Source organism: Cololabis saira, chromosome 2 (assembly GCF_033807715.1).
Source record: "Cololabis saira isolate AMF1-May2022 chromosome 2, fColSai1.1, whole genome shotgun sequence".
Taxonomy (NCBI): domain Eukaryota; kingdom Metazoa; phylum Chordata; class Actinopteri; order Beloniformes; family Belonidae; genus Cololabis; species Cololabis saira.
The window spans coordinates 19,856,162-19,883,392 of record NC_084588.1 but is presented as its reverse complement, the minus strand read 5'-3'; the positions used below and the strand labels follow the sequence as shown (position 1 = coordinate 19,883,392).

General features: G+C 39.1%; 1 protein-coding gene across 1 annotated transcript in view; it reads left to right on the top strand.

Moving 5' to 3' along the window:
- The window catches only part of uacab (uveal autoantigen with coiled-coil domains and ankyrin repeats b), a 49,536-nt gene that overhangs the window by 11,752 nt on the left and 10,553 nt on the right, over nt 1-27,231 (top strand). Inside the window, exons 2-7 of the mRNA XM_061739807.1 lie at nt 18,041-18,171; nt 23,132-23,220; nt 24,797-24,861; nt 26,102-26,159; nt 26,570-26,640; nt 26,875-26,981. Coding sequence (XP_061595791.1) covers nt 18,041-18,171; nt 23,132-23,220; nt 24,797-24,861; nt 26,102-26,159; nt 26,570-26,640; nt 26,875-26,981 — 521 coding nt within the window. The remainder of the gene's footprint in view (nt 1-18,040; nt 18,172-23,131; nt 23,221-24,796; nt 24,862-26,101; nt 26,160-26,569; nt 26,641-26,874; nt 26,982-27,231) is intronic.

Genomic DNA, 27,231 nt, shown 5'->3' with positions numbered 1-27,231 from the left:
AATCTTAAAAAAAATATACTTTATTTATTTGGTTTTTAATTAATTGATTAGCAGTATCATTTCAGACATTTAATATTGACCATAGGAACCAAACGGTCAGACAGGATCAGCACAAGTATGCTTTAGGCTGGATGTTGTTTTGGCTGAGTAGTAATTGGTGGTGCAGTGATGTGTGATTTTTAGGATTAATGTCTGGCTCCATGGGTGCAGCCATGAGGTCATCTCAGCAGTGTTGTCTCTCTGTTTTCTCATGCTGTGGTTGCAGTGGTCTATATGAAGCAGGGATCCAAGTCTGCATCACAGCCATCGGGGAACATTAATGTGCCTATTGTGATACATGTGTATGTATCTTTTGTGTGTCCTGTTTAAAGATGAGAAAACAACAGGTACATTGTCTTAAGCCAGACTGTATATGTGTAATATGAACTTTGAGTATGTTTTGAGATTGTGCTGGAGAGATTAGGAATGCTGGGGGAGGGTGGCGTGGGAGACGGGGCTCAGTTTATTGACTGTCTTTGGGTGGCCTGCAGCTGACGTCAGCCTTTGAAAGCTCACGTATAGCCAGTCACGATGACCAGCTGGAGCACAAAGATTTTGCTGATGAGGGGCAAACTGCTGTGCCGTATCTTAGACTAAGCCTGACCAAGCTGTCCTCCCCCTGTTTCTGTTTGCATGTTTCAGTCTTGTTTAAAAGAAAAACATTTTATACTCTGAGATGTTGGAGACATTTAATGACCTTTGTATTCACTCTCACAAACTCTGTCCAGATCTGGATGGTGATTTAAAAATATGTTAACCCCATGAGCTGCTATGACAGATTTTATAATCAGGTTTAAGCTTCATTGTCTGTAAAAAGTGCTACTCTTCTCTGATTCTTCACTTAATTGTATCATATCACACATGGCAAAATCATAAAAGAAATATTACATCTATGTTGATGTTTGACATTGTACCAACATGAAAGTGGTTGACTGATGTCTTAACATGGATTTTCATTATAAATCATTTTAAAACAATTTTATGGTAATTTCATTTTAAAATAGGTTTTTTTATAATTGTGTTCATTGTGCAGTATTTGGAGAATCTGGATCACATATTGCTTTTTTGATTATCAGTTTTAAGCTAAATAAAGTGTTGATTAAACGTCACACTTTTCTTTAGGATTTATCTATTAAAGTTGATCCAAGTTGTTTCTTTTTCAAATCTGTACTAAAAAAGCATTGCTTTTGATCATTGGCCACGGTTACATGATGTTTTTTAATTCAGAATTAATTATTCAGAATTAAATAATTTCCGAATTAAACTATTTTCCTTCGAGTTTACATGGAAATGGTCATTCCGAATTGAGGTTCATGGAAAACATGTTTGATCGGCTTTATCCAATTCCGCTTACGGTCTGGGGGTTGGGAAGGTTTTGATTGGATAGGGGGGCGGACGGAAGTTACATCTACCGGAAGAAAAACAAACTTAGCCGCTACAACTTTGAAAAGCTCACAATTTTTATGTTTCCTGCCATCTGTTCTTTTAATTATTTCCAGGTCCTCCAAGCTATTTATTAAATAAATCGTCTCTGCTCTTGACCACCGTTTACTGCGTGCTGCCATCTTGAAACTTTGTTTCGAAAATAAGCCCAGCGCAGAATATAAGCGTCATGGCGACAGACGGGCAAGTGAACGAGCAGCGCCGAAAGACCGGAATTAATTTAAAGCAGAATGAATGTATACATGATCGTGGAATCATTCTGTTCGGATTTAAAATCGGAATAAACCAGCCACTTACTTTGGAATTACCTTCAGAATGGCCATTTTCATTCGGAATTAGGTGTATACATGGTAATTTTTAATCCTTTTAAATCAGATTTAATTTTAATTCTGAATTAAAGAGGAATTAAACTTCCCATGTAAACGCACTCATTGTGATTTTTGGTTTGACAGTTCATTCAGAATCTGCTGACGCAGCAACAAGCTTGTTGGGTTCAGTTTTACAGGGGCTAAATCATTGACACGTCTCCAGTGATGGCACTGTAAGACAGTTTTTGTGAACCTTTGAGCCTGATTAAAGCCTAATTTAAGCTTCTTCGTCAAATCGATGGCGTTGAGAAGCTCAGAACTTCTCCATCCACGTCCCTACCCCTGCCACCACTGTGTCAACTTATGTGCACCGCCAAACATTTCTGACTATGCATGGTGTTGATGTGGACCACAAAAAACATTTCGGATTTCCCGGTGCTATTTCTTCTTTGTTGTTTTCAAGTCAGTTGGAACAATAGTTTGCTGCAATGTCTGTAAAAATGACTGCTGCTCAACATTTTTCAGCTGCAACTCGCATAAAATATACTTTATTTGGTTTGTTAGTATGGCTGAGCTACACACAGGGCATAAACACAAGGAAACTTGGAACTGCAAGCTACGGTGCTGCAGAAAGAACATACACTGCTGCCTAATGGTTGGTGGTGTAATTACACAGTGATCCAAATAGCTGCTATGCAGGAGTTGAAATACGGCTTTACAGTTCTCAAAACATATACCTACAATGAATTACCACTTACAAAACTGCTGGGAGGTGTTGCGATTGTGCTGATTGAATATATAGGCTGTAAATCACGCCTGGAATATTCAACTATCTTATGTCCCTTTTGCATATGAGTGCTCTCTTCTTAATCGTCACTGCCACAACAGTGTATGCAAACAGAAGACCATATAGGTTTATCTCATCGTTCCTAGTTTTTTTATTGTTTTTTTTTTTTTTTGGTATTTGCTATCTTTCTATATTTATTGGCTGTTTACAAATGATGAAAGAGAGCGCACTGTATCCATGAGATGGTACAAGCAGATAGTTTACCTAGTCAGCATGTTTTAATGGCTCTGTCACTGTAAATGGCAACGCAATGTATGAAAGAAGGGGAGTTTTTACCTGCCATTGTTTATGTAATAACTGCTCGGGGGTCATGTTCTGGGTATGGGTCTCTGGAAAGCGTCTAGAGACAACTCTGTTGTATTAGACGCTATATAAATAAAATTGAATTGAAATTGAATTGAATTGAAAGAACTGACGAGGAGGTCAGCCCTAAAGTTTCAGCCTCCCAGGTTATATCCCATGCTGCTGTTAATGGAAACACAGCTAAAGCAAGATGGTGGTAACTATTGTAGTACCTGCTACCCCCTCTGGCTACAGTGCTCAATATAACTTGGGACATAACACTGCTGAAACTGCACCTGGCTAACTGAAACAACCTCAGATCTTTGGTCCGTCATCATAGGATTGAATAGTGGGTGCCAGATATGATGTGTGCATCGTTTCATCTACTGCTCTTCTTAACCTGTTGTCGCTTTTACTCTGAAACAGGTTAAAGTGGAGTTATTGCTTTGAACTTTGCTTTTTTGTGCGTGAAAAATACCATTACTTTCATAATTAGATATTGCAGTAAGATGTACTATTGATCTCCTTTGATAAGATTTCACTTAAATGTGATTTGCAGTCACGAATGTTAAAAAAAATTCACCATTATCCTTCTTAATCCATTTTTAGTATTTACCTTTTTCTATGTATATCTCGTTTTCTCTTTAAACCTGATTGTTAGTGTTTTCTTTGAATTATATGTATATCTCCCCATTGGAAGTTGGAGATTCTAAGTTCCTATTGTCTATTGACTTTGACTTTGACTTTGAATGCAGCATCAGTGGTTGTACTAGCAGTATTGAATGACAGTATTTTGACTGTATTTTTTTCAAGCATTCCTTGGCCAACAGATGGTCATAATGAAGGATAGGTGCATTTGACTTGTCTAAAAAGACAAGATCAGACATGTTTTATGTTTGATATCTGTATGTTCTGTGTACTAATTTCCCTGCTTTTCGAGTGCACGTTCCTTGTTGTTGTTGTTGCCCATGGTGTTCTTTTTATCTTTTTTCTCCATTAAACATAAAAAATGCATGTTTTATTGTTGTTTAGATGTCCTTGAATAAAATATCTGGTAGCTGAGATTGTTTAGAACTAATATGGTCCATGTTTCGTGCTTGTATGAGTTATTACCTCCTAACAATGTCATATTATTGCGTATTTTTATTGTGTTTTCATTGAAAGTAGTCCATTGGACCGCACCTCTCGTCACATTCCTTTCTGTCCCTGTGTGTGTGATGACTTGTCAATGTTGGCTATATAAGCATCAACACCAGTATTTGTTTCCAAGTACCAGCATGCCCCTAACCTTTCCCTCCATAACCAAATACAGGCAAAACACTCGTGGTTTTCACTCTTATGTTGTGTCACCATATTCTCGAGATGATATCACGGCAGCTTCCTTCCTTTACAATGTTCCCCTCACACACACAAAATTAGAGTACTGTACAGTGCCAGTATAACCTGTTTAGGTATTAATGGAAAACATACCAACTTGTAACTTTCTCCCCAGTGGGCTGCCTCTTTTATGTGCTGAAGATGTAAATTCTTATGGTGTTTTGATATGGTACCTCTTAAGGGTAGTGACTAGTTTATTAATTTATGATGGTGTTTCTTCATTTGGGACCTAAATAGTTCCTTGCTATTTTGTTTTCATTCCCCTCCAGTTCTGTTTGCCCTGTTCATTTTTTGTCCTTATAATTTCAGACCAGCTGCAGAAATATCAATAAAACCAGCAGTCATCCACATCCAGAACCCATTACACTGCATGTTTTTAATTCTCCTGCAGGGATCAGTGTTATTTCAATGATGACTGTGAGAACATGTCAGCTGTGCTGCTGACATTGTGTTTAGAAACCTCATTTAAAACAGAACATCTGACTGAGAGTAGATGCTTGTAAAAGAATGTTATATTAATAAACATTGACCCTGTCTGCTGAAGCGGAAGTGACACTATGCTCACACCAAAGTCAATTAAACTGGTGACAGAAGTTAAAAACAGCAGTAAATGGTAGTGTGCTCTACAAACAGGACAGTCTCTGTTTACATATATTTTTTGAAGCATGCGTGTTTTTTTTTTTTTTTAACAGAAACAGGTTTGAAATGTTTTCCCCCCTTTTTAAAATAGTCAGAGGAGTTCATGCTGCACAAAGAATGAATGTTTATTAAAAAGTTATTTCAACATAGGATAAGTACAGTTTATGGACGGGACAGCAATACACACTGTAAGAATGACTCAAAAGCAGTGAATGAATGGCTCTTTCACTCCCCTTTTCTTAAGATCGACTGCCTTTTATAAACTGTCCTGATTTCTGCTTCATTTTGAAGCAAAATTTAATGTTCTTCATTTGAGATCCCCCTCATGACCACATCTAAAATTTTTATAATTGATTTCCTGTCTTTAATTTACAATCCATGTAATGTAATGTTGTTACACTGCTAAGGCATATTTTCTTTTTTCTATGGGTATAATATTGCTCTTAAATGACACTTAAAGAGTAAACAGTACATTCATCTGAATTAATTTAGCAGAAGTTCAGTAAAGATCAGAAGCTATTAGCTCAAGAAACTTTGCCCAGGTTCCAAAATATGGATACTTAAAAAAAAAAAAAGTATGATAATGAATACGTTTTACCTCACAGTCATTAACTATATCATTGTGTCTGTGTGGTAGTTTTATCAACAGTTTAGAGTAAGATTCCTGTTATTCATGATCATTTAGAGGCTGCTTACAGGGGAGCCGTCAGGGTCAAAGTTCTCAGGGTTTGGGCATCTGGGAAGCTGATATTCGGCCGTAGCAGCAGGTCCCGGAAGTGGGGGGAAAATAGCTCAGAAAAGCTTTGCCCTGTGGGTTATAATAATAGTGTGACCTAGAATTGGGATGGACTAGTCTCCATTTTGGATCTGTAGGCAACAAAAGTGAGGATAACTTTAGAGGACCACCAAACATCCTCCTAATGTTGCTTGCAATCTATTATGTTTTCATTTGGCTCATAAATTACTCTATGATGATTGGTTATCAGCTGTTTTATTATTGTTATTTTATATTATTCTAGGCTTATTAACAAACAGTTCTGTGTGTGTTTTTTTTTTTACATAACTACTCATTAATAGTCAGTGCCCTCTCTTCCTTCATCCGTCCATCTGTCCATTCATTCATCTTCTGTGCTCTCTTCACATTGTTGTGGGTCACTGGGGTCAGAGGAGGATCTTATCCCAGCTGTCTTAACGCCAGAGGCAGGGTACACCCTGGACATGTCTATCAGAGGGCTTGTGCTTTTCAGCAAACGTACATTTATTATTCTTAATATATGCCTGTTTAAAAATAAATAGGTGTTCTATGTTTGTTTTGGGGAAAAGCCATCTTGTTTCCAGAAGTTAATTTTATTATCTGTACACTGGATTTGCTAAATTCGTATGAAATAAAAACACATTATGATTAGAAGCATTTGATTAGTTGTCTTAAATAATAATAATCTTAAATATTTCTCATGGATTTTTATTTTGAATACAGATTATTTTCTATTCTGTATTCTAGTAATCTGTTTTCTACTTATCTGCAATTCAGTTCAATTCAAAAATACTTTATTAATTCCTGAATTAATTTCAGTGGTCTGTAGCTATGGGCAGCAAGGATCTCCTGTAGCGGTCTGTGCTGCAGCAGATCTGAAAAAGGCTTTGACTGAAGACTGATCATTTGGATCAAAAACTGCCACCGGGGAATGCGTTCTTCTTCTTTTGGCCTTTTCTCTTTGTAGGGATTGTCACAGTGGACTTGCTTTGCAGTTGGAATTTTGCATTCAGTTTATTCTTTACTGGCATTTTACTTCAGATCTTTTGTGTAGCATAGTTCATAGACTACAGAACTGAATAAATGAGGGAGTGCCAACTTGTAGGGCCCCTACCCTTTTTAAACATGGGATTTAGTGACCTGTTATAATTCTGTCCACCACCAGAGGGTGTATCTGTCTTCTGCAATCAGTCGAAAAAAGTGGACAGCAGGTACTAAAAACTCAATCCCTCTAGTTTCGACACCTGGTCTGGAACATTACTGGGCACTCTACCTTATCCAAGAGGGAATTACACTCTGAAGCATCAACTTCCCTACCCCATAGTGACAGACTGAATGCAAACATGCTTTATCTTGTCACTTTCACACGTCCACTCACTCCTTTCCGCATTGTTTCCCGCTTATTCCCCATCTTTCCCTCCTCCACCGTTTCTGTCTCTACCTCAAGGGGTTTTCAGTTACACTCGACATGCCCAGACAGTTGCACACCGTTCACCTCTTAGTTCACAGTTCTACATTCAGAGAGCAGAGTGACGTCAGTGTGTTGGGGTGGGGGTGTAAAACTGCCTACAGCAGTCCCAGAAAATCCGTGCAGGTTGTAAAAAGCTGCCAGTAGGAAGGAGAGAGCTGTATTAATTAATAAGCAACATGTTCCCTTCGGAAATAAAATCTGTAATTTGGGGAATTCTTGATATTTCCATTCATCATTTTCTGGGTTAGTTATTTTAGAAATAACAGTTAAGTGTTTAGAGCTGTGGCACAGCTGATGCTATCTGAGCTTTTTCTGAAGGTTCCCATTAACATTAATGCAGCAAGAGCTTTGGCTGTTAACTGCCATGGGGCTATATTGCCACAATAAATCAAATTGTCACTGAGCTATTCACACAGCATGCAATTCTCCTTAATGTCACAAGCAGGTATCACTGGGGATATGTTATAAAAATAGAAAATGATGATTGCTGTCATATGTTCTTAAAGAAGAAGTAAATGGCTTTGTACTATTATGGGGGTGGGGGCAAAACTTTGTACATCATCTCTTAGGCACCTGTAGTTTGTTTGAATCGGTTTTCAGTCTGTTAATGTTTTGTTGAGCAATCGACTCAGTATGTTAAAAAAGCATTATATTGATAAGCTCTTTAAAAGACAAGGGGTTATCATGGCAAGGCTTTGTACAAGCAGAATTTTATATCAAACTCTATTGTAAGTCCCAGTTGCTGCCTGCATATTTTGTTTTCAAACTGAAGCAGTGTGCAGAATTTCCAAAAGCCTTTCATCATCTTGCATATTTGCAAGCCTTTTTTTCCATACTGGGTGTAAAAGTAGCTAAAGTTACACCAGCTTTAGGTGTATTGCCTTGGTCTCACGTTGAATGCAAATGATAATTCTCTGCCAACAGAGATTAAGTCGGGATTGGCATACATAATTTATGTTGCAGCAGTCTCACTACTTGTACAAGGCTGATCCAGTGTGTTTCACTGAACTCATACCTTTTGATAAAAAGTAGGCCTCACAATTAACAGATAATCATGTATTTTGAATTATTTGCAACTATTGTGATCATTACTGGATAATTGTTTTGATAATTTGAAAACAGCTGAAGGAAGCTGGAAAAAAATATTGCATATATTCATATCGTTTTCCACCAATTAAATCAATTTACTGAATGTTCTGTTAATGACATCATCTAGCTGCACACCTGTCCTTGCCTGCAGCTGACCATGTGTCATTTCTGCTCAGATATGTTGTGCTGCAAACAGACAAAAATATTTGATTGATTTGTGTTCTAGACAAATTATTCAGTTTTTAGTATTCTAAAACTATACAAGTGGCAAAAAATGAATGGAGATGATTTGATCATTCGCTGTAATCAGCCAATGGTCTTGCAGTCCTCTCAGATGTCGTTTTAGAAGCGACATCTGAAACGAGGCAAGATGGTCAGATTCAATTAGAGTAAAGAGTAAGTTAGCATGAGCCAAGCTAAAATAGCTAGTAACTAAGGTAAGGTGAGCATGTTGCAACTGATTGTCAGGCTTGTTCATTGTGTCCACATTTGAATTAGCCCGGGGTTAGGCGGCGCCCTTCTCAAAGTGGCATCCCTCATAGATCCAGTTATTTTTATACAGCCTGTGGTTTACACCTACACTTAAAGTTATCCACTTGTGATCAGATTATTGAGGATGAATTATTTTACCATGTATGAACAGAGCTGTAGAGCCTGATATGTACCTTTTTTTTTTTTTTTTTTTTTTTTTTTTTTTTTTGTAGTTTTTTTTTTCAGTTTTCCTGATTATTATGTGTTCCACTCTTAAAAAAAATCTACTATCAATGTTTTCCCCTTTTTATTAATATTTTTCTCTCTGTAGAAGATGGTCTGACTCATTCATTGAGAGTGGCTTTAAAAACTTTCCCAGGTTGATAGTCAGCCACAGTTGCTTCTCTAATGGCGCTTTTACACTAGTACCTACTCAGCGCGGCTCTACTCGCCACGCCCCCGTTTTGCGCTTTTACACTACGGGCCGAGGCGGATGAAGGCGTGTTGAGTATATACTTTTTCTGTACCTATCCTGCCGAGGTTCTAAGCGTGCTGAGTCGGCCCTGTATCTGACGTCATCACACTACACGCCACCGATTGGTCGAGGGGCGGGGCCGTCAGACGTTTGAATCAAGAAGCGGGAATCAGCGCAAAAGTGAGTCGCGGCTTCTTGTTCATTTTATTCCACCAGCAATGGGAGCGCAAAAGTCTGTTTCGTGATCCAACTCTGAGGTGCAGATGTTCATAAATCTGGTGGCTGAGGAGAGAATTAAAAAAGGGATCTAGACGGGCGATAAGGAACGACCAGATCTACCAGGCGCTCGGTCAGTCGCGGCTCCAGCTGATTTCTCAGCAGCGCCGACACAAACAACATTTTTAAAAAAGCATCGCCGCTTGAAGCTTCTTTCACTCTCATTTTTTAACTTGATATCGAACACAAGTCACAGACCAAGCAGCACATCTATCATCTCCTCCAGGTTTACACTTTAGTCTTTAGTGTTGTTGTCTTCTCCGTTTAGATCACATAATCAAATACGTCACAGCACCTTCGCTCCAACCCGCCCACTTCTCATCTGGGTGTTTAAAAACTAACGAGGACAAGGCGAGTGGGGCGAGACAAGGCGTGACGAGTCGAGTCGCGCTGAGTAGGTACTAGTATAAAAGCGCCATAAGAGTATTGTTTATGTCTTTGCTTTGATGTATGACAGTCTGCATGTTTTTGTTTTTCCTTTTTTTAAAGTTTGCTGATGTGTCGAGATTTTTAATGGGGGAGCAACTGAACCTTTTTAACATTTACTAGAAGATGTTACCCTATTTGTTCATATTAAACTGAGTCATATCCAGCTTCGTCTTACCCAGAACATAATGGTGTCCCAAGGCCTCCCAAATTCTTGGCTTCACTGAAGACGGAATGGAAAGAAACTATTGCTGTTTCAGATTAATTAAACTCCTCACTCAGAAACCGAGTTCTTTATCAAGAACTGACGTGCATCCTATGACGTGCATGAAGTACACTTCAAGTACACCAAGAAACAATTCTTAATAATAGGAATATATTTGTATTTGGTACACGCACCTCTTTATCTCTTCTAATGTACATTATTCAATGGTGACTGCCACCCAAATTGCCCAATTTTTTTTTCATAGCATGGTGAGGGCATCATCCACCCTTAACTGCCTCGAACTGGCTAGTACTCGTTGTGTTTAAGCATTTGGACTGATGAACCAATCAGAGGAAGATTGGGGTGGGTCATGTTTCGGAAAACAAATATTGTTTCTGTTTTAGGCTATGCATTTTTGAGTTTTTTGAATTTTCTCTGACTGAATAGGCCATGTTTGCCTCATGTTGAATGTATTTTGTATGCATGCATTAGGCCACCTTTGTAGGACCAGTAATATCTGCAAACTGATCCTGGTCAAGACATTATAATAGTGGCACACTGGTCCACACAATCTGTCGCAAACCAACCATTCCAAGATACAGTTTTGAAAAGAACTGTAGATTCTGAAAGAAAAAACCTTTTTAGAACTGAAGACGATACGTAAACGATGCATAAAGTGGAAAACGTAACATCAAAGGGTGCTTGTTCAGAGTCATTTCTTCGTTACAGATTCTAGGTTTTGCTTCTTTGATTCTTTGTTTTGGTTATTCAATTTTGGATTTTAATACTCAATATATTATATATGGTGTCAGGGATGAGGGATATGACCTCAGATATCACAACCAATTGATCACTGACATAATTTTGCATTCATTATGTTAAATTATTGAAAGTGTAATATTTGACAGTATTCACAAACAGTTCACAGTACACGCAACTCCCCTCTCCCAGATCTTTGAACATCCTTCTCATGTCTACTTTCTAGTCACAAACTGTCTTTTGCTTCTGACATATCTGACCTCATTTAACTTTACAAACCATCTACCTTCCAGTTAGATCCCCTTCCAACTAGTCTTGTTAAAGCATTTGTTCATTCTGTTTATTCATCATTTACCTGCTTCCACTTCGCCATATTTTTTGTAGGTATAACATCCATTTCCACTGCTACGCAGATGACACCCAGCTATCCACCAAACCCCTTTCCATTCTGTCATTCACTTTCTTCTTTGATTGTTTACAGGAAATCAAGGCAAGGCAAGGGACGTTTTTTTGTATTGCACAATTCAGCAACAAAGTCAGTCATTAAACAAATCAGATGTTGGTTTTCCCTTTATTTCTTAATACACAACGGTAATAAAACTTAATTTCTACCCATTGACACCAAATCCATCAGTTCAAAAATGAGTAATTTCTCTATTTCCATTGACAACTCCTCAGTTAACCCCTATCCCAGTGTAAAGAGTCTGGTTGTCATCCTTGATAATTATCCCATATCAAAAAGGTCACCCATTCAGCGTATATTCAGCGTACTACTGCAGTTCTGGTTCACAGTCTGGTCACAGCCCATCATGTTTACTGCAACTCCCTCCATCTATCCATTTTCTGTACCCGCTTTAATCATTCCAGGTTCACGGGGATCTGCTGGAGTCTATCCCAGCTAATTACAGGCGAGAGGCAGGGATACACCCTGGACAGGTCACCGATCACAGGGCCACATATAGAGACAGACAACCATACTCACACCTACGGGCAATTTAGAATCATCAATTGACGTAGCATGCATGTTTCTGGACTGTGGGAGGAAGGCGGAGTACCCGGAGGGAACCCACGCAAGCACAGGGAGAACATGCAAACTCCACACAGAAAGTCCCCCGCCGGGCCAGGGAGTCGAACCAGGGACCTTCTAGCTGTGAGGAAACGGTGCTAACCACCAAGCCACCGTTCTGCCCATTTGCTGCAACTCATTTCTGTTTAGTTACCCATCAAGTTCATCGATAGACTTCAACTGGTTCAAAGCCCTGCTGCCCGCGTCATCACCAGAACCCCCTTCATTAGTTATGTAACATGCCTTGCAGCAGCTGGCTTCCTATCAAATTTTGTAACATGAATAAGACCCTGCTTCTCACCTTCAAGATCATCAACAACCTCGCCTCTCAGCACCTCACCCACCTCAACACATCCAGGCGTACTTCTTCTGCCATCCACTCACCTGGCCAACTGCTCTTTTGACCACCATTAAAGGTCAAAAGTGTGTCACTCGCTCAGCCCCCCATCTATGGAAACCCTCCCAAGACACGTCAAACACTCTGATACTGTCTCAGTCTTTAAATCTCAGCCCAAAACTAATTTATTCTCCTTAATAGAGCCTTTTTAAAGGTGTTTGACATTATTTATTTAGTATTTGTTGTGCTCCCTCATATTCTTTACTGCTTGTACAGCAACCTTGAGTATCTTGACAGGCGCATAATAAATCAAATATATTATCATTTTTCTGATGAACGAACACATATCTTTTTTGATTTTGAGATAGATGAAGTGTGGATGAGTATGTCTGATTGGAAAGTAATTATAGATTTAAAGGGGACATATTATGAAAAACACGTTTTCTCTTGCTTTAACATATAAAAAGTGGTCTCCCCTCAGCCTGCCAACTCAGAGAAGGAGGAAAGCAACCAAATTCTGCAGTGTCTGTACAGCCGCCCGGATGAGCCATCCAGTGTGATGTGGATCTACGAGCCATTCAGATTCTCCACCCGTCGTTACGTAACGACGGGCGCGATTTACATAGGTTGGCCTTCGATGCGTGAAACCACGCCCACAACTAACTCCGTCGGCCGGAGCTTCCGCCATTTTTCCGTAGCGATGTATCGCGTCATTCAGGCAGCCAATCAGCACAGTGCCTCATTATCATAGCCTCCCCACCCACTCAGAATCCCGCATAGATACGGAGGTTAGAGACTGGGAGGCTGAAGACATGGCTCAGAGGCTGAATTTCTAATTTATGTAGCAAAAACAATCAAAATTTTGTTTTTAAGACATTCAAGGCCTGTTTAAAATAGGTATTAGATGCCATAATACGTCCCCTTTAAAGAAAAATATTGAAATAAATTGACATGGGCAAGATTATATTGGTTATAGATTCTAAATGTTGTTTTTTTAAATTAAATGCACAGACAGCCCTATTTATCGCTGTAGTGAGTCACCCACATGTGAACATAATAACTTTTTGTTAACTTCATTTTGTATTATCTTTTAAAACTTCGGGCATTATACAATTGAAAGAAGCCCCTTTCAGCTATTTTGTAAGGTTTGGACATCTTTGCAGTCATCAAAGAAAAAAACATACAAATCATCTGCACTTTCTAATGTCTTTGCACTGCTTATTTAAATGTCAAGGGTTTACATTTCATGACTTAATGACTCTTTGCAGTTCTATCCTGTGATCACTCTCATCCCCATCCTTAAAATTTGAAACCACATGAGGCACTGCAGTTTGCTAGACACAACTATCACTTAACATATTAGCGTGTAACTTTATGTTTAGTTTTGGCTTCAGTCTGTAGTCAGATGACCAGTTAGATATTTTCTGCCGATGATTTCATCTATGAGGACATGAGAGACCCCTTAGTCTGGCCAGGAGCTCAGGGAGGGAGGAAACTGAGGTGTGTGAGAAGAGTTGTAGCCTGTAAAGTGATGTCAGATTTGAGGTGAGCATGTCTGGAGCCTCAAAGTGAAGTATTACCAGACTCCCAGAATAATCAGTGTAGACGGGTATTGGACTAACCTACCTTATCCAGTGTCAGGTGATGTTATGCACCAGAGGTCAGTTTACTAAAATAGAAGGTTTAGGTAATGTGATTGTTTCATTTGCACACAACGGGTGTTCACTATTTCTACAGCATCAGCAACACACTTGTGCCTCATCAACTGACATGAAATGCTGGAATTATCATTTATTTTTGGGGGGGGAATACTACATCAAACCAGTTTTGAAGGGTCCAATGTGGGTGAGGTTTGCACCACTATACTCTAATAGAAAACCCTTCCTCTCTATGGACAGGGTGGCCGTAGTTTCAATAGAGGAAGATTTTGCTTGCCTTTGGTACAACAAAAGTCCCTGTTTTACAACGTCCCTTCCCATAACAGTGGCTGCAGTTTCTGTTTTGGAAGTTAATTGTACCAGGTGTCTGCAACAGTCCCACAAGCATTGTACTTTTGATTCAGGTGCACAATCGAGGAATAATGGCCATATATTTGCCTCCCTGCATTTATTTGGCTAAGGCCAGCCACTGATAGATTATTTCTTTGATTCCTTCAGACCTCCCATTGGATAGATGTATTTGAAAGACTAGGTTAGCTGCTAGACTAATCGTTTATCAGTCTGCTACAGTGAGAATGTTGTGACAGACACTAGGCAGTATATCATGGTGGAAACGTAAAATACTAAAATTGTTTGTCTCAAATCTCAAGCCAGAGTTGAGTTTCAGTCACACGCTGAAGTTCTCATCTCTTCCTTACAGTATACTGCATTTTGTAATAATTTGGTTGTAACAAATGTACTATACATTCATGCCCTTACCCATTTAGCAAGGACATGAATGTAATATACATTTATGTCCATGCATCTGGTTTAAATCATTCACCTTGCTTTTTTTTTTATTTGACCAAATACTAATTCATGACTTTGTATGTACTTTGTCTTTAATGTAAAGTATAATACTGCTAAAAACCCAACTTTTAATAGCAACTTAGTCTTGAAAGTCAAATCGATGAGGAGCCTCATATGTAGCCGTATGTCTTAATCATCCATAGCCTACACTCTAGCTGCAGCCCAACGTGCAACACCCCCCACCCAAAATGTGCACGTTGGAAATGTGACTACACTTTGCAGCTGACCAGGGGATAAAAACTATGACTGGTGTACTTGATATACTATGTTTACAAGATGTATGTTAAGACTCTAAACTGCAGACTGATGGAGACACACTGCGTCACAAATATAAATGGGCTCTGGGTGTATGTCAGTCATGTAAGCTCAACCATAGGTCTTTTAGTGGTATAACAAAAACAACACAATCTATATGTTTTGACTAAATGTTTTTTTACGATATCTTTTAATCTTATACATGCATCAGATTAAATATCCCTGAGCTTCATGATTGACAGTAAACTGAATATGTATTTATACACTGAAGTTTGTAATCATTTCAGCTTTGCCCAATTTACATCAGAGAAATATAATGGCATTATATTGACAATATGATGTGTAACTGGATAGCGTCATCTTTTATTATGATCTTCTCTTCTGCTCTGAAAGAATGCTGTACAGTAAAGTGACTCGTGTTTAGGTCATTTAACCACTGAGTAAAACTATTTTCATCATACCCTTAAAATCTTCTCAGTAACAATGTCACCTTCTTTTAGTCAAGACCAAATGTTACAATTTAAGTACTTTTTAATATCTAGTTAAAATTGTTGAGGTCTATTAAAACGCTCCTCTCTAACAAGAATAACAAGAACAGTGGCAACTCTTGTTTGCAACCATCCCTATTATTAACTAGTGGACATAAGTAGATTTCCAGAGAAATAGACGCCCGCACACAGTAGGATCCCCATGCAAGATATTTACGTGACCCATGTATGTAATGGCTAGATGCCACTTCGGCGTCTTTGTCTCCATGCGAGGCTGAGCAGATTTCGTAAGTTGACACCTACTTATTCATATGACATGTCATGTGGAAGAGTTATTTAGCATGTTTGTGAATATCAGTGTTGCTCTGTAAACGCCAGTCTGGCATCAGGCAGTAACAAGAGCCCATAAGGAGCTGATGCTGTGTGTAAATTAAACGGGTGCTCCATACCTTCTCCTCCTTTTCTTGGACTGCTGTCTCTGTGCATTTTTGCCTGTAACATTTTGCCCAATAAAAGTTCTGCTTTTAATGCATTTGGTAATTGTTGGAGGTGGACAGACAATTAGGTGGGGTTGCAGTCTCTGAAAGTTGAAAGTAAAAAGGCTGATATCTTGCTGTGCTACTGCTCGACAAGGATCATTGGGCTTTAAAACTACACTGCCTTTTTTAATGTGGATGGTTTAACAGCAGCTCGAGGCCCCGTAGCATCCTTTGAGGGTCCGTGCCAAGACCACTTCAAATTTGCAAAGCATAATCCCTGTCCGAGATTAATATTGTAACTTGGCGGCAGGCAATGAGCACGTTGGAGGGGGCAATGTAAGCATGGTCTTTTTGGCTGGCCTTGTTTCAGGCTGGCAGTGGTGAAAGATACTGAAGCCATTACTCATTGTACTGGCATGTCCAGAATGTATTCTTAGCCCCTGTCTTCCTATCAGTCACTACAGAAAGGTTGGAGGGTCAAAAAATAAAGAGGTAACCAGTCTATAGGACTGTCTGCACTGCTGCTGTTTACCAGGGAGGGGGTGATATTTTAAACCTGGGAGAGCTCACATATTTACCCCACTGAGCCTGACTGACCTTGCCATTTGGTGTTGTGAGGAAGGTAGTGGAGGGAAGAGGCAACGACGGAAGCCCTTTATTTACCATTTCATAAGCAGGCAGGAGGCAGCTTTTGGAGGGAGAGAACACTCCAGACATCAAGAGGAAGACTAGTGGATAAAAAGAAGACTGAGTTAAACAGGAGTTTTAAGATTAAAACAAAAGTGGAGGGAATTATACTTGTGGGAGACGAGAGGCAGCCAGGCTGAGCTGACTTACCCCAGAGGAGGAGTTGCAGTTGCCGGCCAGGGCAGGTCCCGGGGCTGGCAGGGCTGGCCCGACTGCTTCTCCACCTCCATTTCTTCCTTTCTTTCTCCTCCTCCCTTTAACCACCAGCCAAACTGCTGTGCAGTGATGGACTTGCAGGCACAGCTCATGAGCAAAAAAGGAATGCTTAGAAAATCTTGACAAATGAATTTCTCAGCTTCGTGTGGGGGAGATTTTTGTGTTTTAGCCTTGCATAAAAGGACCTCTGCTGCTGCAAAGACTCACCCTTTGTCTTCTCATCAATTTTTATAGCACTCACTGGTTGAGTGCAATGAGAGAGAGGGTTGGATTTTTTTTTCATACAATTTTTTTCCTTATTTTTGTCTGTGTAAACCGAAACAGTGGCGACTTTTTCTGTAGCGCGGTGCAAGGACCAGTTCCACTCACCCAAGATGAGCCGCTGGCTGAAATGCACCTCTATGCACTTTGTATGTATTCTTAATGCCAATTTCACTCTTTCTTCAAAAGCTCTCTTTGCATTAACCTTGTTTATGATTTCACATTGAATATAAAAAAAGTTTTAAATCAGTAAACAAAGTCTTCATCAGGCAATTGCATGGTTATGGTGGATCATTACTTGCTGCACAGCTACATGGGATGTATAAATATATCTCTTTTAATTGAATTCCAATGCATTACTGATGTGTTCATAAATGGCCTCAGTTAGAAGAATGTGTGTGTCCCTATTTTTATTTGTGTTCCCCTCATTTGATAGAGAACCACTTTTCTCAGTGGAGTACTCTGTTCCCATGTTTTGTAGATGTCACTCATGGACTGGGGGGATTTAGTGGAGCTGCACTGCAGAACATTCTTGGCATGTTTTCACACTAACTTCTGTTCTAGTTTACAGTTAAAGGAAGGAAAAAATTACACAGCCATTGTTTTGTTTTTGTGTAAGAAAATTACTTTCTGGCTCATTTGCATGTTACTAATGCATTTATCCGTCGCCTCGAAGAAATAGAAACCAGACACTCATGGATCATAACTCATAAACAACTGAAGCACTTTCCATTTAAGGGAGCAGGTATATACTCGTGTGTTGAATCAATTACCCACTGAGAATCGGGTTTCAGTGGTTTAAACTATGTAGACACGTACTCCTTCAGAGAGTGAGTTTGGAGAAAACTGACCATTGTCTGATGTTTGTCATTATCATCGTCAGAACACGGATTGGAACAAGTATGATGATCGGCTGATGAAGGCAGTGGAGCGCGGAGAAGTGGACAAAGTTGCTTCTGTTCTCAGCAAGAAGGGAATCATCCCCACCAAGTTGGACGTGGAAGGACGTTCTGCGTGAGTAAATCTTCACATACATTCGCACACACCCACAGTATGATGACGTGTCTGAAACACTCTTTGCATTTAAAATCAAATAAGAAACTGTTGTATACTAAATTGAATGTTTATAGAATTGACATTAGTAAAACCTTTTTGTGGATTATGAATTTACATTAGACCCCCATTGCCATGTAGAATACTTTTTTTTTTTTTTTTTTTTTTTTTTTATATTTGCAAATCAAGATCCTCAAACAAACAAAAGGCTTTCATCCAGTTGGCCTGAAAACGACAGATGCTGCAGTTTTGTTATGTCTCCATTTTTATATCCAGAAACATCCTTTTTGTGTCCAGCTAAGTTGAAGTCAATGTGGGAGTTTGTGTAAAGAATGTTTGTGGATACGAAAGGCTTGACCACGCTGGCCAGAGGCTGTTTACGTTGTCCCAGCAGGAAATGACTCCCTTCAAATTCCGATAACATCCACCGTGGTGTAACCAAAACTAATAGATTAAAGACAGCTGCATGCCATTATCACGATCAGTTGACATCTTGAAGGACCGGGTTTTATTTGTTAGTCCGTTTTGGTGCTAACAAAATATTTTAAGGAACTTTTTTATTTTTTTATATATATATTTTTGTCTTTCAGACATCTGGTTTCACTTATTTTACCAAGTCTTTGTTCCTTATTTTGAAAAAGAGATAATGATCTAAGAAAAAATGGGAAGATGATGGATTTATGGGGCTGGGTGGGGGGTAGGGACGCTACTCTAGTTGAAACATGTATAAGGAATTATTTTGATGCTTTATCTTGACCCTCCAAAACCACAGGCATTTCAGGTATGTCATACAGACTCCTGCTCTAGTCCTACCACTGATCATTAGGTGCTGAGTCTTGGAAACAATGCAAAGAACTGTTTTTAACAAGTGTATGTTTTGTGTTCTTCCTAAACTTATCCTGATTCCCATACCAGCATTTTGAGATGCCAGCTTCCCTCATTATACTCCACGATATTTGAAGAAGTCACTGATACCTGGCTGGTGCTTCACATTTGTTTTGACAAAGGCTTCGTTAAACCGTAAAACCATCTGGCGCTCCATAGTTTTACTATTTTCAGCAGTGTGTTAAATTCTCTTGTGGTATCATCACATAGATGAATGATTACGTGCAAGCATGAATGTGAATAAAAAGAATTAAACACACAACCTTATAAATACCTGCTGCAGTAAGGTGCTATAATTTGCCATAACTAAATCCAGAAGTGGTGCTGCCAGTTTTAAAATGATAGACTCCATAAGTTTTTGAATACAGTCAAGCTCATTATTTAGTGTTTAGACTAAATAGAACTAGTAAAACCTAAAATCAAGCAATAGTAAATGAATATCTATGAAAAAGGGTTCTACTTTTGTCAAGGATATCCAAAACTGGGGGAGAAATGAACCATAATCACAGCTCAGCAAGTCTGAATTGGGCTCAGTGGGCCACACACAGCTCAGATGTGTCCGTGTCAGTCTAGGCTTTATAAAAGATGGCATGAGAATGTGGAATGGTGATTTGTTGTAATCACAGACTTCTGTAGAGAAACAAATTACAAACTGTTGCCCCCAAAATATCATCTGGTGTGCCCTGGATTAGCCCCACTGTGTTCAGATAATGAATTCAGCTCTAAGTGTTCCATGTGGGCTTGCAGCTGAGTAAACAGGAGCCCAGTGAGGTGAATCCACCCATCCTTCGTGATCTTTCTGGGCTTTTGAGCTGGTTGATGAGGGCCAAGCAGCAAAAAACGTTGATATGATAGTTCACCACTGGAGAGAGATGTTTGCTAGGCCGTGCAGAAGAAACATACTCTGTGTGAAGATATTGTTTATTATGATTGGTAAAAACATCTTTTGTGCTCAAGTGCCATTAAAATGTAATTTAAAAGGGACAAGGTATGAGTTTTACTGTTTGTTTTAGTGATTTGAGTCAAATGCTTTTAAAGAGAGGAAAAAAATTAATGTATTCTTTTTTGATTTTTTTGGCACTTGGATTTTATTTCATTTACACCACTAAATACAATCTAAGGTTTTTATTAACCTCTCTTTCTGCAACATGCATTTCCTGACATTTTTTTAAAGCTCTGGTCAGTATTGTTTTTTTTGTTTGGGGGGCATAATAATGAACAGCAAACTTAAAATGAGGAGATAAAGCTTGAAGGAGCTGAGATGGTTGCTGCTTTTCTCTGCTGTGTTTGTATACACGGTTTATTTGTTTATTTGTTTATTTAAAAGGGATCCCCATTAGTCTTCGCCATGGGAAGACTATTATTCCTGGGGTCCACACATAGACATACAAAAGATAATATAAAAGATGATAATATAATAATAATACCACCGGTGATGATGTATATCGCTTTAGAAGAGAGCACTCCAACTTGAGGAGGACAAGGACAGGGGTGTACGTCATCTCCTTCCAACAGCATATCCAATCAGCACTGAGCCCCCCCCCCAGCAGCTTCTCTGGCCTGCAACAAAACAAAGACTTGTCTCATCTCTGCATAATTTCCAGAAAACTTCTGTTGCAAGGCAATTCCTCAGAAAGGAGATGCACCAATGATGAAGGCTCTGTAAAACTATCCCAGACCCCTACTAATGGAAACCTGCCTATGTACTAACAAGACCGTGCCCAAACTAATCTAATCATGCTGGCATACCGATGCATTTACAGTATGTGCCGTGGGAAGCACTAATAATATTCACATTCTGTATTGTAGAAAAACTGCAGAGAAGGGGAATAAAAAGCCTACCTGAACATCTCACATTTAATTAGATCAAATACTAACAAGTCAGTAACATGACTGTTTATGAAAAAACATCAAACATTTACATATTCAAAGGTTAAAATTGGAAGGTGGTCATCACTGGGTGAAGGTCAATCTTTAAAGTTTGGTTTAGTAAGTTAGCTACCTTTCTGGAAATTATGTGAATACTTCCTTGATTTTCAAGAATAGAAACTCCAACTTGGCTGCATTTTCTTTCTCTTTTTCTTTTTCCTCTGGCTGAAAGTAAAAAACTAAGTATTCTCTTTTTCTCTCTGCTCCCTTATGTGTCAGCTGGTGTCTGCCCCATATTTCTTCTTATCTGCTATTCAATTGAGGAAACTAAAGATGTTGTTGGTGTCACTTACAAAGTATTACACATTTTCCAAAACTTCACTTTACCAGATCATTAATTAGGAAAGTTTAAATGCCTTCGGTACATCACTAACAAGGTCTTTGCAACAAAGTGCAGCCGGCTTAATAGAAATAATTAGGGAACATGATGTGCTCTTTTTTTTTTTATCCAAGTTTTTAAAAATGTTCCACTGTAGCTAGAGTTCAGTTAATCTGTGAACGTGAGGGTGGACCAAAACAGAGCACACTTAAGTTAAGTCTGCCATAAATACTTGTGTAACAGCAATAAGCGCTTCAGAACAATATAACCAATGATTTTACTGTAGTTTCGTCAGTAATGCACATCATCATATGTGGTTAAACCATTACCATATACTTTATGGTTTACTCTTCTTTCTGCACTCCTTTTAAAAATAGCAGCCGGATCCTGTAAACTGTCAACCTGAAGGTTGCCCAGGAAGCAGGTGTGGAGATGAAATGACATAGCTGAGGGTGGTCCCTTAAAGGCAAACCCATCAGTCTCCCAAATTCAACTCTATGCATGTAAGGGGCCTCAAGGAGGATAAGTAGCTCCTATCTTCATGCTGTTAGTTCAATATGAAACTCTGGAGAAAGTTGGAGTAACAGAGAGTTAAGCCAGGGACTCTGCTCCGGAGGGTATTTTTGCTCTGGAAAACACCCAAATAACTCAGTAGTTTTATTTCTTTGCCAACATTGTAGGTGTTCTCAGTCTTAGGATGGCTGCAGATAACGCTTTATGGAACTACTTTTCTAAATTTAAATATCAGACCCATGTGATTTTTAAGTCTGCGACATCTTGCTGGCTAATCGTTTAATCATTTTAAACTGTTTTCTAATATGAAAAAAAAATGTTGTAGCTCATGAAGTTGTCACTTGCGGCCACCTAGCTTGATTTGCCCTGGTTAGTCTCCTGTGTGCTGTTTCCCTGACCGAGGTCACGACCCTCCACTGCGCTCCAGAAGACCAGCATCTCCAGGCCATCAACACAGCTTTTAATACCCCTCGCCAGTGGTGAGGTGACAGCCTAGCTGTCTCCTTGGCAGATACTTTAGGCTAGTTTATAAACGGTTTCATGTGGCTTGAAGGGTGACAGGCTGAGATTAGTTTACACACAAGTGCTTTACAGGCCTTCATGGCTTCTAGCTGCAGCGCTGCCGAAGGTTAGATACAAAAAAGTGCAATGTTTTCTGTGAAAAGTGATTAAAGACAATGACAACGAGAATTACGAATTTAAAGTGCATATTCAGTGGAACTTGTACTTTGTTAAAGAAAAACTGAGAGGAAACAAGCCCTTGGATCTGTTCTGTGGTTTTTATTTGAGCTTTAAGATGTTAATTCTCATTTTGAGTTCTTCTCTTCTTCTTGAGTAGATGTTTACTCCTCATTGGCTGAAAGCTTGTTTTTTGGGATTTGAGCCACTTTTTCCATCTGATACCTTGTAGTAGTAATTCACATTTTTCTTAACATTCCTAATATTTACATTTCTTTAGATATTGCTCACATGTACTACTGTGTGCACTGTGGGGAGATGTACAGTATGGAAAACCTGTTATGATGTTATGGTCCTCAAAAACACTGAAGTTTCTTCTTGTTTGCCTCAAGAATGTGGATCAGCTGATAGCAAGGAGACAAGTGTCCATTTCCAGTCTAGCTCTTCCTCGTGCTCAAGTTACACACTCCCCCTCCTCTTTACACCCAATCCATTTTTCACTTGTCCATCTCAAGTCAGTGCTGTATACTCTGCCATGTCCATATGTCTCCTGCATGTCTTCCCTCCTGATGTTAATGTGTTAATTTTATTTTTCAGGTTTCATTTGGCAGCAACACGGGGACACGTGGAATGTCTCAGCCTCATCCTGGGACACAATGTCGATATCACTGCAAGCGATGCCACCGGTGAGTTCAGACTAGATGAAAACCACGTCATGGAGCTATATTTTGTTGTTTTTCTAACCTGGTCACGCTCAAGCGGGTTATATCTACTCTTTTCCAGAAACGAAGCCTTAGGCCTTGAATATACTTGCAGTTTGTTTACACAACCACATCTCACCAAAAACATACTATATCCATCTGTCTCCCTGGATATTTTAGGTTGTCAGCTGACCATTGACAAAAAGTAATCAAATATGTAAATGCTTCTGGAATATCAGTCTGAAATTTTATGTGAAATGTATATCCATTCCTTTAAGCTCTATCATCTTCCCGTTGACTTCTGGCAGGACCTTGCTCATATCTCCACTCTGCAGCTGCAAAAAACCCTGCTAACTCTTGGTTGTTTTCTACAAACAAATATATAATTCAATAAGTGACTGTTGGTGGCTCAGAGACTGGTGGTGAAAAGATTACATTCTTTATGTTAAAGACAGTTGTTCAATCTTGTGTTTTTGAAAGTATCAAAGGAATTAAAACTGAACTCAGACTGATTGTGTAGATGGTATTTATGAAGAATTAGCTATATGCTGTAAAAAAAACAATGACAACAAAATGAATCTTCAATGAGACTTCTAGTGCAGTTCCAATACAAACCCAATACTGATCAGAAACAATGTTTCTCTTGTTTCTAAGTTACGTGTTGCACATTTGCGGTATGGAATTATGTTGCACTGTAAGAGCTGGAATATACTTGCAGTTTGTCCAAGCGTTTATGTCCGTTAGCGTACACAAACAGCTGCGTTGTGAGCGTTTCTTGGTTCAGGACTATGCGGCCTGTACGTGTGATTACGACGGCTTCCACTTGTGGGCAGAGAGTAAACTCAGTTTAGAGAATACAAGTTTATATACAGTAAAGGTATTTCCACCTGCTGACATCACCAACAGAGATGGGTGTAGGAACATTTCTGAAGCTCCAACACAGTTATCCTAATGTGTTCATTTTCCTAATTTTGGCTGAATAAATTGCTGTGTGATTTATTTATTTTATTTTTTTAAGTTGAATTTATCAACACAAACAGAAATGTATTCCTATTTTCAGGTTAGATGAAAGATTTAGGAAGCAAGAAAAGCATGTTGAGAAGAAATCTCAAAAACAAGATGCCACAAAAGTTGTCAAGCTGCAAAGAGATTAAGAAATGGATATATAGTAGCAGCTAGTTTAATTTAAGAAGTGTTGTTAATCTCTGTGTTTGTTTGATTTGTTTTTAACTGAGTAATTAGACACCCAGATTAAAAGAGACATGCATAAAAATACATACTTAAGACTTGGTGGAGTAAATTAAATGTGAGGTTGTACTAAGTTGAACTATGTAACTAGTACATTCACTTACTTTGAAATGTGTATTTTTGATATATAAAATATCCCTATTTACATCCATCTGACTTAACATTTATCTTAGTAGAACTAAAAATAAGTTTAATGTACATGGCAGTGGTGCATGGGAACTTTTTTATATTTCCTTTTATGTAAAAACACCTTACACTGTTTAAAAAATGCTTTCGAATTACTTTTAAATTAATTTGGACTTTTTTCTTTTAGGTAAAAATGCTCTTCATTTGGCTTCAAGAAATGGGCACTCTGTGTGTGTTCAAAAACTCCTACAGGTAAAATGCTTTTCTCATTACTGCATTTCCACAAATATTTATGAATGTCTCTAGTGAACATAACAAACGAAATAATATCTAGTTGTTTGAGGCTTCTGGCTGCCTGTGTTGAAGCACTGTGCGTCGAGACACTACGGTATTTTTGTTCCAGCTTTTCATCACCAGACAGTCTTTCAGCCCCCTTAAATAATTATTTCCAAACACCTCTGGCTGCTGAGTCCAAGTCCATATCAGTCAACAGTAGGCCTTGTTGACTCACTGTGCCCCTCTGGGATTTATGTGTTTACAATCAGAGGACTATTGTTCTCTCAAAGTATTGAGGGCCTCCTCCCCGCCTCCATGTCTCACATGGCAATGATCTAATGGAGGTGCTGGTTGTTGGCAGGGGATTGTCAGCGGTGTTGACAGGCTTACCCCCCTACAAACCTACAGTCCATTCTTAGTGCCGTCATCACACCTCACATAGCAGCTGGATGCCAAAGCCCGGGCCTCCACTGTCCCACCCGTCAGCCCAAACCCTCAAGGTATAGGATATCCCTCCTCTGTGCTCTGCCATCAGCTCCCGTTGCAACCACCCCTCCCCTTTGCTATGTCATTTGAGCATGCTGATAATTTTTGCCCCTTGTTGCTAGAGGGAGTTGGGGTTTTATAATGAGCAGGCAGCTCTGGCTGGCAAGTTTACCCAGCAACACCAGGGCCACGTTGAGTCCTCAAGGTTTTCATCCCCACAGTGGTTCAGGCACCGTGTCGGTGGTCCCAAGCTCATCAGCGCAGCGCCGCTTGACCTGATATGACCTGCCTGTGGCCTCTCACTGGAAATAAGTCTGATGCACAGTTTAAACTTAACTAAACCACTTCTCAAACAAAATACTGGCTTTTAAGAGAGAATAATTTCTTTAGAAGTTTTCTCTAGAACTTTTGTGTTATGATACAGTCATGCAGTATTTTTTTTGTATATATTTCTTCTATAAATCAAAATCATGCAAACTCATCTGTTACTCCTGTTGATTTATTGATTGCATAACTGATCAATCAGTTTTGCAGGATAAAGTCAATATTCTACTTATCAGAATTTAAGAAGTAACGTCAACTGCATGAAAATGTTGTTTGCCGATAAGCTGAAATGTGCAGTCATGTGTTCAAAATCTGTCATCTCTACTGCTTTCCACAACTTACTTTTTAAATAGTTTTAAGATTATTTGTTAAAATGTTCTTAAGCAGTATTTATGCTGTTTTGTAGCACAATTGTCCCGTTGGAAATGTGGACCTACAAGGGCGAACTGCCTTGCACGATGCTGGTAAGACTGTACTTTATTTACTCTGGTGCTAACTTGATTAAACCTCTGCTTTGAAACTGCTTTTGTGGGGACATTATGTTGAGCTTTGTTTAGTTCAAGCTAGCAACTAACACTAATTGTAATGCTAGTACTGCACTCTACTCTTGGCACCATTATACTCCAGAATTTCTTACTTTATGACAAGTAAAACCCTTAAAAATGAGAGCCCCCACCTGCTTGCGTGAATGTTAAAGTCTACCATAATAAAATTGCACTTCAGTAATGAACAAATGTATTCATTTTAAACATATTAGTTGTTCCGTTTTCATTATACAATTTTCCACATCTAAACCCGACTGCAAGCTTATGCCTGAGCTGATGGACGTTAATGGAGTGATATAAACGTAGAGATCTGTATTCTTCTTTTCCAGTTATGGCCGGCTGCTCCTCCAGTGTGAAACTTCTCTGCGATAAAGGGGCTTTTGTGAATGCCACTGATTTTGTAAGACTTATCGATGCACTTCACTTCATCCAGTATTTTAATAAATTGTAGCACAAAGCATTTCTGTCAGTATTTCATAAAGAAGATAATCTTCCTGCTTGTTCTGCAAATGTATTTCAAGTCCATTCCACCAGCAAGTGCTTTTGCTCATTATTAGGCTGCTCTACTTGGAAGAGTGCTCTCTGTGCCCTGTTTAAAATGTTTGTCCTTGCTTCTTTTTTTTCTGCCTTGCAGGATGGTAAAACGCCACTGATACTGGCAACCCAGATGTGTCATCCATACATTTGTCAGCTGCTGCTTGAGCGGGGGGCTGATATTACTCTCCATGAGAAACAGAACAAGTAAGAGCCTGCAACTCTAATGGTTTGTCTTTAAAAGGACTGTCACATGTTCAGCTTTGAAATTTTAAAATCCCAGCTTGCAAAAGGCACCTTTTAGCAGAGTTCAGAGGTTAAATTCTGAAGTCAGATTTCCTTGCACTGACAGTCTTTTTGGCATCCAAATATTAATTCACAGATATTTTAATTCTCTCTTTTATAGCCAATACGTTGTACTATATTTCAGAAAACCCATTTCAGCAGACATGCAAAT